At 37.1% G+C, this 14,316-nt stretch overlaps 1 protein-coding gene across 3 annotated transcripts in view; it reads right to left on the bottom strand.

Annotated features, from left to right (window-relative positions):
• The window catches only part of HGF (hepatocyte growth factor), a 77,023-nt gene that overhangs the window by 41,119 nt on the left and 21,588 nt on the right, over nt 1-14,316 (bottom strand). For all 3 annotated transcript variants that reach the window (XM_058725266.1, XM_058725267.1, XM_058725268.1), the window contains 2 exons: nt 11,057-11,177; nt 9,561-9,679 (listed from right to left, as the gene is read on the bottom strand). In XM_058725266.1, coding sequence (XP_058581249.1) covers nt 9,561-9,679; nt 11,057-11,177 — 240 coding nt within the window. The remainder of the gene's footprint in view (nt 1-9,560; nt 9,680-11,056; nt 11,178-14,316) is intronic.

Here is a 14,316-nt window from a genome sequence, read left to right as displayed (position 1 = left end):
TCCCATCAACAGACTTGTGCTCTTTGGTCCGCAAATGGCAGGATCAGGCTCAATGAAAATTTAAAGAGCTTCTTGTTTTAAAATTGACATGGGAAAGTAGTATAAAGACTCCAAAGTACAAACCTCAAATTGCTTGCACGTTTGCTTTCCCTATGAGCCTAGAATTCCTATCTGAAACTTTTCTTTGGACTTTATCCAAGCCTTTACTGGTATAAAATGCTCAAGAGACAAGACTTTCACGAAAGGTCTTCGGTTCTATACTCTTATTCCTTAGAAGATGACTTGAAAAAGACCTCCAAGTATAAGATCTTTCCCCTGAGAAAGGGTATTGATGGCATTGTTTTTGTCTGACTCAGAATACAATGAGATTTCATTTCTATGAATCTCTGTTCTAGCCTTGGATAAAATAACAAGTTCTGAGAAATAAACAGCTTTCTTTAAGAAAGAAAATAATGTGCTAACATTCTTTTCCAAACATATAAACACACTCAATTTTACAAGGTTAGATATTCTCTTAAAACCACACCAATGTAGATTGATTACTAGAAGGAAGAATTCTTTTTATTTATTGTCAAACACACCTGTATTAGTCTGCTTGGGCCACCATAACAAAATACCACAGACTTAAAAACAACTGAAATGTATTTCTCACAATTCTGGAGGCTAGGAAGTCAAACATTAAGGTGCCAGCCAAGTTGGTTTCTAGTGAGAGTAACTTCCTGGCTTGTAGATGGCCACATTCTCGCTGTGTGCTCATAAGCAGTAGAGAAAGAGAGAGAGAGAGAGAGAGATCTCTTACTCTACTTATAAGGCCACTAATCCTATCAGATTGGGGTCCCACACTTGTGATCTCATTTAACCTTAATTACCACCTAAATGCCCTATCTCCAAATACTGTCACACTGAAGATTAAGGCTTAAATGTATGAATGTGTGTGTGTGTGTGTGTGTGTGTGTGTGTGTGTGTATGGCAGGGGGTGGGTGCATAGTTCAGTCTATAACAATACTTTGAATAGAAATCTTAGCTATCAAAGATCTGCATAGGTAACATTTCTGAAATGGAGAGTTGTTTCATAGGTATAATGTTTTAGTTACGCAAAATGAGTAAATTATAGAGACCTAGAGATCTGAACAACATAGTACCTGTGGTTAACAGTGTGACACTGTATACTAAAAAAAAAAAATGTTGAGAGTAGATCTCAAGTTAAATGTTCATACACATACATTAAAAAAAGGAGAGTAATGGCAGGAAGAAGTTTTGGAAATCATTGATATGTTTATTACCTTGATTGTGGAGATGGTTTCATGGGTATATGCATATGATCAAATCCATCAAATTGTATACATTAAATATGTACAGTTTATATTAATTGCACCACAGTAAAGCTATTAAAAATAAATAAAATGGCTCTGGACACATATGCGTTTAGAATTTTTAAAAAAAGAAGAAAATGGAGGAGAAAAATAAGGCAAAACATGACAAAATATGTCTATTTTTTGGTAAAGAAAAAGCCCTCCAGACAACTAACAACAAATGAACAAAAGTATCTCAGGGAAGCATGAAACCTCAGGATGAGTTCAGGATGAGTTGATAGGAAGAAAGCATTAAATAAATCATGCATGGCAATATCTGAGAAAAGCTAAGTTGTCATATGAAAATCTAGAAGCATAAAAGACATTCCAGGAGACACACACACACACACACACACGCACGCACAAACACACACAAATGAAAAACTACCACTATATAGGAATGTAACATTCATTCATTCAACAAATGCTTGTTAAATCCCTGTCTTGTCTAAGGCAATGTGCTGACCCAAAAAGAGACATGATCTGTGTTTTGATGGAGCTTACAAATTTTGATAGAGCTATTAATCAAATAATTTCAAAAACAAATGTAAAGACAAGGCTCTGAGAAGCACATAGGAGAGGTTTATTATGGTATAAATATATACTAAGGAATTTGACCAAGTCAGAGAAGTCAGATGAAGAAATGCTAACTGAGGAAATAGTAACTGAGTGGAAATTTCAGCAATTAGTAGCTGTCAACTGGGTGAAAAAGAATAAAAAATTTTCAAGGCAGAGAAGAAGTTAAGAGTGAAGGAAATATAAATGAGAATATAGAAAATATGAAGCATAGGAAGTAAGCTATTCTGGCTGGAATAGAGAACCTTGGAGAGAAATGTGGTAGTATATGAGGTTAGAGATATGGGTAGGGAAGTAAAAGATGGTTTTGTTTTGTCTTTGTTCTAAGGTAGAAGGAAATCATTGAAAGGTTTTTAACTGGTGTGTGTGTGTGTGTGTGTGTGTGTGTGTGTGTGTGTGTGTGTTGCTAGGGATGGGAAATGATAAACTCAGATTTTTATATCATTCTGTTTGTAGTATGAAGAAGGGATTGAAGGGAAAAACTAGTGAATATGGATTCATCTCCTTTCAGAAGGCAATTTAAATATTCAAGAAGAAAAATAACACTAATGGAAAAAGGAGAGAGTGAAATGGTTAGATTTGAGACGTATATACAAAATAAAATTGACAGTGGTGGGTCAAATGTGAGGAGTGAAGGAAAGATCATGTCTAGGATCATTCTAGGTTTTTGAACCTTAGATGTAATGGTGGTATCAGTCATACAAAAGAGAGCTTGAAAAGCAGACTAGACCATCCTACAGGATAAAAGAAGAAAATCAGAAAAAGGTGATAGATGATAGAAATCTCCAACCAGGTGATTTGCTCTTGGTGAGAACTGGAAAACAATTTGACCATCCAACAGGTATATGCTAGTTAATGTATATCCTAATGGAACCACATCAGCCTTACAGGTCTGACATGTAGCAAAAAAGCTGTTTGCAGAGGAACACCTGGGGTTCCAGAGGTCCTTTGGGAGATCTCGGAGATCAAAACACTCTATTAGGACAATTCTAACATGTCATTTGTGTTTTATACAGTGAAATTCCTAGAGCACTTGAGGTTTAACGTTCCAGAAAACTGAATGCAAAAGCAAATGCAAAACACAAAGCCATCTTCTAATTAAGGTATCAATTGAAGAAATTTGCAAAAAATCTGAATTTGCAGAAAATCTAAAACACTGCCATTGTTCTCCCTATTTTTCTGACAAATATAGTTTTCATTTTAAATATGTTGTATTTATTAGCATCCAATGAGCTCGTCACTATTTTAATGAATTAATATTCTTTAAATTTACATTTTAATTTCTAATGCAGTACATATAGATTCGTATAGCTCACATACACAATTTGGGGCTCTCAATAATGGTAAAGAATGTCAAGATATCTTCGGTCCAAGAAGTTTCTGAATAACTGATTTAAATAATCAAGAAGATTTTCTATGACAATCAACCAAATTATAGCTTTTCAATTGCCAGAGAAGTATTTTCACTTCAGAAAAATATAATTAGTCCCAACAAATATTATTATTTCTCTCTAAAAAGCAGTGAACTAATCTATGGAACTGTTATTCAGAACATAAAGTTATTATAGTGGAAAACCATAAGAAAATCAGAATTTCACTCAGGTATTATACAGGACTCCCAATCTTGTTATATATTTGCAATGTCTAAAGTTCCATATACTTGGAAATCTGTTAAAAGTTATATAGCCAGGTAGAACCAGAAGTGGATAGTGCAGAGCAAAGATCACTCTGTGGAATACATGTGAAAGATGGTCATGGAATTTTTAAGGGAGAAGATTGATAAAGACACCCACTAGCCCCTTCAAGCCGCCATTTTAGAATTCACTTATATGCAGTTCTGCTCACTCAACTCAGAGTTTCTCAGGATAAATTGGTGAAATGATTCCCCTTATGGGACTCAGTGGGCCTACCTCAACATGGCGATGATGGATTTGACCCAAAACTAAATTTGAGTGACACTGACCCCTGGAATGATTGCTTTGCATATGCTCATGTTGCTGGAGAAGAAAGCCCGGTAGAGTAGAAAGAAGACAAAATAGGAGTAAGAAATGGGAAGACATTCAGGGGTGTGGCCACAGAATACTCTCAGAAGCAGTGGGAAAGCATGGACCCTGCTCAAAGGGCTTTGTACAGGGATGTGATTTTGAAGAACTATGAGCACCTGGTCTCTCTGGATGAGGATAACTAACCTCCAGAAGATGGGATCTGCCCTTGAGTTTCTTCATATTCCCTCCTTTAGGAAGTCTCTGCACTGATTGACAGAGATAGAAACCCTATTGACTCAGAAATGGAAAGCTTCATGATGCAGCACCTGGACTTTAAACTTGCCCCTTCAGATGATCTGCCCACTCCATACTACATCACGTGTGGTTCCAGAGCTTAAGTATGATTAAACCTTACGGCAACTTTAAAGTATTCAATTCCCTCTTTTCTACCCCTGTGCTTTTGATTCAGTGATTCTTAGTAGAAAATTAGACATGCACATTATGCTGTTCCCTATGCATTCAGAAGGACATAGTCTATTCATAAAATTTTGAAACCGTTTTTCAGCTTTATTGAGATATTAATTGTCAAATACAACTGTAATATATTTTTAAAATTTTTTTAATGTTTATTTATTTTTGAGAGAGAGAGAGAGAAAGAGAGAGAGAGAGAGAGAGAGAGAGATCATGAGCGGGGGAGGGGAAGAGACAGAGGAAGACACAGAATCCGAAGCAGGCTACAGACTCTGAGCTGTCAGCATGGAGCTCGATGTGGGACTCAAGCTCACGAACCATGAGATCATGACCTGAGCCGAAGTCGGACGCTTAACTGACTGAGCCACCAGGCGTCCCTGTAATTTATTTTTTAAAAGGTATATAGCCAAGATGTTTGTGAACTGTTGCCATTTAGGTAGAAATCGCTTTCTGAGGAACATGGTGCAAAGGTTTACGAGAAGGCCTGTCCCGGCCATATTTGTCAGGTGATGAGCAACATTCATCCTTCACTTTCTGGGATACATACGTCCACTGATTCTAAGATTAAAAGGTTGGGAGCAAAGGGACAGGAACTAATTTGTGGCTCATTCAGCTTTTAACAAATAAAAGGAACAGATAGCAGTCATCAAAACCTTGGCTCCGAAAGGTGTGAATATGCCAATGTCACGGCAATGTCAGCTTTTACTTTACTAGTTCTTGCTAGTGCTCTGAAATTTCATTTTATCATACACCTTGGTGTGTTTTGTTCACTTCTATACGCCCAGAATCTAGAAAAATTTTTGAGGTATGAGAGCTAGTCAGTAAATATTTATTGAATAACTCCTATGCAAAAGGGACCGACAATCTTCTTTGTGTTTTCTGTGTGCTCCCTGGAATTGCTGTTCTGGAGAAGTTTTTTCTGTCACTATTTACTTATGACTTTTCAAGACCTTCAGAAAAGATTGAAGTTGGATGTGCTATGAGCATAGACATCGAGCACCTACATCTCAGCATAAGCAGAACTCAGCTTTCTTATCTTCCTCCTCAAAGTTACATCTCTCTCAAATATGCATCATCTACTCAGTAACTTAGGAAATATGTAAGACTTTGCTCTTTCCCTATCTCGTTTCCCACTATATCCAATTTGTCATTACATATTGGACATTCAGACTCTTCAGTATCATTCACATCCTTCCTCACCTTGTTATGCTCACTGTTTACGGCATTAATTCACATTACTGGCCTGTTCCAATCAGCTCTTATCAGACCCACCTGCCTCCTGTCTCAGCACTCTCCTGCCAATTACTGGAAATATATAGTGATCTTCAGTTGGTGGAGGTGTGTTGGTTTTTGCTTTTGTTTTTTGTATTCCCATTACTAAGAGAATTTTGAAAACAAAAATTTATGTTCTCCCACATGTTTTTAAGTTGACATCCACATTTTTTATGGTAAGTTTAAATAGCTGCAAAAGATCTGATTTCTAGTGTATGTTAACTACTGTCATTTTTACACCAAAATTTTTATATTGCACTTTAAAAAAGATTAATGGAGTGATTTGATATCTACCTGTTCTTGGATAAATGTATATTATCAAACTCTTTTTTTCTTTGAATTAGTATTTCTATTCCACTTTACCCATGGAATGTTATTTGATTTTTTTTTTTACTTTTAACTTTATTTTTTTTTTTTGAGAGAGAGACAGAGAGAGTGAGCAGGGGAGGGGCAGAGAGAGGGAGAGGGAGAATCTCAAGCAGGCTCCACACTGTCAGCATGGAGCCCAATGCGGGGCTCAAACTCAAACTGTGAGATCATGACCTGAGCTAAAAGCAACAGTTGGATGCTTAACCAACTGAGCCACCCAGGTGCCCCTTGAATTTAATGTATTTTATGTTGGAGAGTCTTTTATTCTTAACCCCATCATACTTTTCTCAAAGATTTTTATATTTTGAAATTTATTTAAATTTTTTGTGACCATAGTATTCTAAGGGATAAATACACATGTACCCTACACACACATACGAACACACTTGCACGTATGTATGTATATATTCCAGATAGAGTTGTGTAATTATTAGTAGTACATAAATGATAGGCAGCATGAATATATAGCATTTGCAAAGGTCTCTTTGTTTAGTTTCCCCAAGGTTTTACACCCCAGGACAATGTACCAAAATAAAATTCAGGAAGGATGGGCAGTTTGGTTTTATTCGGGAAAGTAAGAAAGAGTAATTGTGAATGAGAAGGTAAGATTTTGAACTTGACTAACTCCTTAGGAACATGTACATCTCAAGCAGAAGATTTGGGGAAAGAATTAATCTGGAAATAAAAGAGCTAGAATTTGAGCCTCTAAGCTGTCCATGTCCACAGACCCCTTTGAGAGTTTTGTGTTCCCGAGGGCTTCACAGACAGCAGTCTGGAGGCTTCGGTAACCAGCTTATGTTGTACAACAAAAGTGAAGAGATTTTGCAGGTATAAGTCAGGTCCCTAATCAGTTGACTTTAAGTTAATTAAAGGGAGCTTACTTCAAGTGGCCCTGAGCTAATCAGATGAGCTCTTTAAAAGAGTATGTAGAGCTTTAAAATAACTATTGCCCTTTAATTAGAAATTGCCGTTATTGTACATGAATATTCAAGTGGCATGCTATTCAAAATGTCTATTACATTATATTACACCTATTCCATGCTATTGTTTTATCCCTGTATCTCCTTGACAAACAAAAATTCTTTTCTAAAATATCTTGTGATTTATTGTTAAATTTTGAAGTTAATGTTAAGGCTTTTAGAGGATTTGTGTAATAAGGAAAATTTTTGAAAATTAAGAAATTAAAAAAAAAATAAAAGAGGATGTAGAGGTCAGAGGCTGAAACTAGCAGAAAACTCTGCCATTATCCTTGAAGAAGTAAAATTCTCTGTTGTAGAGAGAGTCGTAGAATAGGAAACATCAGGCAATCTTTCGGAGCTCAGGACCTCCATGCTGTAACCACAAGAATTCTGCCAACAACTGCTGAGCTTGGAATGGGATACTGAGTCTTAAATGAGAGAGTAGGTCTGGCAGGCACCTGGGTCATGGCCTTGTGAGATCCTAAGCAGAGAATCCACCCAAGTCATGCCTGGACTTCTGACCCACAGAAATTATGGCATAATAAGTGTGTGTTGTTTTAAGCCACTACATTTTGGTAAATTGTTATGCAGCAATATAAACCTGTTCCACAGTTGAAAGCACCACCAAATGTCTTACTTTTGCATTATATGCTTTGCTATAAATGTAAGCAAGAATATTCACAAAACCTTATCTCTTATGCTTTCCAGAATTGCAGAATATCAACTTCCATTCATCTGAATAAGAGTATAGTCTCCAAGTATATTTTTACAAACTAAAAGCTTTCCTGTAATGAAATATTTCTGAAATATTCTCCATGCTTAAGAAATGATTTTATTCTTCACTATATGGGTTTGGCTTACATGTTCTACCACCATTTTCTTAGCATTACCATCCTATACACACAATTCTCTGTTTAACAAAGCCATCTGAATCACAGCATGTTAGTTGCATAATTAGCCAACACTTCTTTGGACAGAAGAGAAAAAGAAATCTATCTGGTAGTTAGGAAGCATCATATTTATTTTATTTCTTTTCTCTCACAGTGTCTTTTAAAATCACCAAATACTGGTTGGAAAAGAATAGGAGGGCAACAATGACTGTGCAGATGATTATGCATGTGATCGTGTCTGTGTGTATGAATTTATACTGATCTTATTCCTGAGACGATTTACAGGAGTGCCTAAAAGCAAATATTTGTGCACACAAAATGGAAGGGAAACAGTTGGTTTATTGTATCTAAGTAGTCTAAAATGGTGGGAAGATTAATGAGATTTTAGAAGTCAATGAGTGGAACTACCTCAATCTATACAGAGAAACACTGTCACAGAAGTCATCTTTTATGCCAAGGGACCAAACAGATATTTCAGTTTCCTTAGAACATTGCGTTCACACTGAAAGTCTACCAGAGTCTGCGGTTATTTCACACATGCCAGACATGTCCTCCTTCTATGGGCTTTATTTGAGTTGTCCAAAACATTTCCTCTTATTAGCAGGTCTAGGTGGAGAGAGATTTACCTTGGCAGTATCACAGTGTGAATAATGTTGAATTAGGTTTGTTCAAAGGGATATCCCCATCATGCTGCTCTAGGAAGATAGGCAACTACCTATCCTTATCCTCATAACTGTCCACTTATCATGTAGGGTGCTGGTACCTTATCTTATGTAGATTATTTCTCTTTGTACATTCCTCTCTATATGCATATCTTTATGCTGCCAAGCCCATTTCCAATGTTATTATACCTTAGCAAAGTCATGGAATTCTACTAGTCTTAGAGCATTTTACGATCCAGCTGAAAAAATAAGACTTGTACCCATAGAAATTAAAGCATGCCTATATCTAACTATCCAGTATTATTTCAAAGAGTGAAACTGTGTAAGTTAACCATGGAGGAGGGGACCAAGCATACAGATTTAAAGAGCTACCATAAAGCAAGTGAGGTAAGAAGCTTTTACCATAAATTCAGGAGTGTTGGGTAAGGCCAGTATATAGAAAATGACCACAGCACAGCTAAAAGACAGGTTTGAACAGAATACAGGCTGCGTACAAGGTCAGCCAGAGGGGTGGGGATCAGCTACTAGAGATTAAAGATGTCTCTGAGATTCTTCTATTAGACTTGTTATTTTTCACCGCAGCCTCTGTTGTTCACCAGAAGAGGCTCACAGTCAGCTGACAGCTCATGTTATATCTGGGGAAGAAAGGTATGGAAAGGATACCGGGTTGGAAGGTAAAAATCTAAGGTCCTAGCTTTTAAGGCCCTAATGACATTATGATACTGCACACAGTCCCTGAACTTTTTTCTCCCTCTGTGGATGTTTTTTAAAATAACATAAGAATGTTTAGGCCTTCATCATAAGCATAAATGTTTTGTGTTCACTTGCACACTTATCTCTTTCAAAACAATGACTCTGAAAATTCAAAAGCCTTGGATAGAATTATGGAATGCATTCTTAAAATATTAAAGCCTACACCCATTAAAGCATCAAGTAAAATAGTTGTTAACTTGTCTCACTAATAATCGCCTGCTTAGATCCAGGCTGAGAGGAAAAGGAAGCAATAAATTTGACCCTAACTTACCGCACATTTTAATTGCACAGTACTCCCAGGGGGTGTCAGGGTCAAGAGTATAGCACCATGGCCTCGGCTTGCCATCAGGATTGCGGCAATAATTATCATCAAAGCCCTTGTCGGGATATCTGCAAACCACACCAAGAAAAGTGTCATGTAAATCTGCCTGGAAGCACCACCCACCCCTCAGTTCACAAAGTAACTTTCGACGGAGCTTGGATACTACCAGCTGGGGAAAGAAGAGATTTCCTGTTACCTTACAAGAACTGCTGATTATCAACTATTGCATATGTTAGCAATGTTATCTAGTAAGTATAGAACACATCCCTTTGCTAATAAGTTAGATTCATTTGGTACCTGTCCACCAGGTTGAGCTCCCAAACTGAATCCCCTTCTCACAAAGCCCAGTTAAGGACAGATTACATAAACACGACCTCATGTAGCCTGCTCATTAAGAAAACGGGTCTTTTTCTGGGGCAGGCTTAAAGTTCAAACTGAAAGTTAGGTTTCAATAGTTCTGTTACTAATGATAGATCAATTTTGAAAATAGAGCCCTTCTAGGTCATGCCCTCACCTCCACCATGGGAGAGAGAAACTCCATTACACCACTTTCTCTGTACCCTCCTCCCTTTAAATTAACAGGGTCCTGAATTGGTGACTTGATTTTAATTGCTACCATATTCCTCCTGCACTCACTGAAAGGACAAGAGATTCACTTAAACACACACACACACACACACACACACACACACACACACACACACACGGAGTTTAAGAGAAAAACAAAAAGATAAGAACAACACCTTTCATAAAGATGGAAACAGAGCTTCCCTTACAATTGTATTTTCATTCTTTATAACAAAAATAAAGACATTTTTGTCAACTAAAATATTTCATGTGAAAGGAATGAGCCATAGTAGACATATTTTTTTTTAACCATTTAAGCTCAAAACCTATTCCTGAGGAGAAATGTAGATGTGGTTGCCTGACTTCTCCAGACTGGCGATTTCAAAACACACTAGGATAAAGCAGCCAAAGAATTGTTTGCTCCATCTTTCATTCCCTGTCTACGGGCATGACCTATGTCATGGTGTCACACAGGTGACCCCACTTTACCTAAGTCATTAAAGATGTGGCTTTAGAAGGACATTGGCCTGTATTTAGCAATAATGCCTCCTCCCATAGCTTGGACTGTGGTCATTACTTAATGGATCTCTGTCTTTTTCCTGCCATGGAAGGGAAAGAGGAAGCTTCTGTTAGTGCTCCCCTTCTGCCCCCCACTGATGCTCCTCTGTTTCGGACCATCCTGATTTCAGGGACTCAGTCTCCTCAGCACAGACCGGTCAGAAGTGGGGCCGGCATTCTCATATGCCTCGTCTGAAGTCCCTTTGCCCCAAGACTATCCAGAAATCATAATATAAGGAGAATTTCTCTAGCAGTTTGTCATGGAGCAAATAACACTTTGTGAAAAGAATCATTGGAAGCACGATTTGGTGGTATTTTACCTTTCTGGCAAGAATTTGTGCCGGTGTGGTGTCTGACGATCCCAGCGCTGACAAATCTTGCCTGATTCTGTATGATCCATGGGACCTCGATAACTTTCCCCATTGCAGGTCATGCATTCAACTAATAAAATTAAAGTACGGCATGTTAATTGCTTCTGACAGCAAAATCAAGAACACCACCATTCCATTGAAAGAACAGTAAATCACCTGTTTAGCAAAAAGATTTTTATAACAACTTACATACCATTTTAACGTTGAATTGGGGTCTAATGTCCATAAAGAGTGGCATAAAATACTCCCTACAGAACTCTTCATATAGTTTAAATGGGATTTGTATAGTTAATGTCATAAACTTACCACAAGGCCAGGATGCTGCCTTTCTAATTTCTCAGTAACTGTCCAAAAGATACCCAGACTGGACATATAAGATACGCCCTTGGGATCTGCCCTTTGTTGGTCTAAAATGCAAAGAATTTCAGTGTCTGTACTGACAACAGAATAATTCTCTTCTCTCAACTTACTCTCCAAACACATACGTAGGAAATATACAACTTACACTGAGTACAGGTTATACCCCGGCAGTTAATGTCAAAGTGAGGACCAGATAAACTTGAGAGATCAGCTTCAAACCTAAATCTGGTACTATTCAAAGAATGGGGTTATTTTAAAAGAACAAATGATGGCTTCTTTCTGTTACTGAATAACCATGTCAAATACCTGGGCAGGCTTACATTCTTAACTAGCCTAGGCTACAAGATGACCTGATATTGAACTCCTTGTACTCAGTGTTTTTATAATGTATAAGCTCATGTAATTATGCAGGACCCTACTGATGATTCTGTGAGGTTAATTAATAGTTCTCTTCTGGCTCGCCTCTTAGGTCACACTGAAAACTCTGAATCACATCAGCTAGCTGAAAACGAGACTTCTCAAATGGACAGGTTGATTTGTAGCACAGCAGGCATCCTGTGGAATAAATCATTGGTTGGCTTTCTTACGAATCCGGCAAACTTCCCCAAACACATCATTTGTATCTTGTGACTACTGATCATCTAACTTTAGCCAAAGCAGGGAAAAGATACGGATGTTTAGCTTTATCCACTGGTATATAGCCTAATGAGTATCTGTAATAATTTGGGATATAATATTCGAATAATCACTTCTGTACCTGATTTGTATAATCTAATAGGACATTAGATTAACTTTCTAGAACATGAGGCCTTTTGGCTTGATCCATCTACTTCTTTTAATGTAGCTTAATCTATGAATGACGACAAGGGACCAATTCAGCTTCCTCTCGTGTGATTCCAGTATTCCCCAGACACATCTCAGCTTTCATTCGAATGGGCCACTGACTTATTTAGTTCCCCTTTTCAAAAGAATACCAAGAGTGATATCTTCACAGAAAACGATGTGGCATTTATCATTCTTTGCTCCTTTGTACTTAATGAAAAAGTAAACATAATACTATGGTCACACATAAGAAATAAGTATCTACGTGTACAATTTCTATCCTTGTATAGTACTCAGGAATCAGAATATATCTATAATGTATTCTTTAGCAGATGCAGTTGATGAGAGTATATCACTTTCTAATGAGAGTACATATAATTATTTTCTATGAAGCTGTATTGTGGGGATTATTATAAAACATTTTTCCTGGACTTTAGGATTTTTAATTTTCATAAGGAAAAATAGTTACACAAGTTAAACAGGTGATTCTATAAGATGACCACTCTACAGAATGAGTGTAGTAGATCAGTGCTTCTCCAAACCTTACAGTACATAAAAGTCACTGTGAGATCCTGTTATAGAGCAAGTTCTGATTCAGAAGATCAGAATTGAGGCATCAATCAATAGCTCTCAGGGGATGCTGATGATTCTGGTCCTTGTAGGTCATAGTAAGTAGCAAGTGTGTGGATAATACATTCTATTCGAAAAGTCTTAAGTGTTTTGTGGCAATGGCTTTTTAGGAGAGAACAGATTTTACTTGGAGACTGAAGGATGGATGAGATTTGGATAGGCCATTATGGAGCAAAATAACATAAAATGGTACAGAAACATAAATTTACTATGTTACATTTATAGCAAAGTGAAGAGAGAGTTATGGATTCAGTCACAAACCTATGGAGCTATTTTTTTAAAAATAATAAAAGTTAGCAAGAATAACATTAGGTTTTGGTAGGCAATGAAAGTCATTGATGGGGTGGGAATTAAATGTGTCCTGTGATAGAACTGGGATGGTAAATATATTATAGTTACAAGTTCTTTGAGTACTCAGTACTTTTAACATATAAGACATCATTTGATCCTTGCAATGAGGAAAACAAGGCTCAAACCATTTTTAAGGGACTTACCTAAAACAGAAAATGTCAAACCTGTGCCTGGAACACTGGTCTTCTGACCCACAGTTCAGTGTTCATTCCATTCTTCCTAATTATCTCTTTGTCCCATGCTTTTGTTTCCTATGTGTTCTAACTGGTCATACTCTTAAGAAAGACTCATAGCAATAATTTTAGAAAGTCGATCTCCCTGGCTTTTATAACATTATCTTCATTACCCTCTGCCTTCTTGCTTACAATAGGTTGCCCCTGTTGTATTGTCACCTATTGGAGGATGGAGAGAAGGAAAGCAAGTAGATTGGCCATCTTACCCAGGCTGAAAAGTTTGTTGTTTTACTACTGCATCAAACCATCAGGTTACTTATAAAAAGTACCTCAAGAAAGCCAAATTTTAAACTCATAGTCACTTTTCAAACTTCCAGTATTCTAAGAAACTTCTAAGTTGTCCAAGCTCAAAGTCAAGCAGTAGGGATGGAGATCAAGTCCATCTCCTCAGGGAGGTAGGTGGAAGTTATGATCTATACAACACTGCAGAAGGTGAGGATTGGCCCTCTTGATCTATTTCCTTTGGGCTCTGTTTTTGCCAGTGTACTGTTCAACTGTTATAGCAAGTTTATCGCTTAAAAACAGAAAACAAAAGCAAAATGCTGTCCTAGATGACATAAACTCAAACTAAATAAATGTTCCTATTCATAACTAGAATGGTTTTCTTAAATATATTTCTGGCCTAAATGAAAGTAGAAAACCATATTAACTGCACATGGATTGTAATATAAATAAGATTAATTTAGTATCTCTCTCATCATACTAACCAACTTACTCAAAACCTATTGTGTTCTGTTTTTCTCAGTCATAAAACTACAAGTGATCTGAGTTTACAGACTCTACAGACTAAAACTGAAACAACTATTGTGAGAA

The sequence above is a fragment of the Neofelis nebulosa genome, chromosome 4, assembly GCF_028018385.1.
Source record: "Neofelis nebulosa isolate mNeoNeb1 chromosome 4, mNeoNeb1.pri, whole genome shotgun sequence".
Classification (NCBI taxonomy): Eukaryota; Metazoa; Chordata; class Mammalia; order Carnivora; family Felidae; genus Neofelis; species Neofelis nebulosa.
The sequence above is the reverse complement of the archived record's forward strand: the minus strand, read 5'-3'. Positions and strand labels throughout refer to the sequence as shown.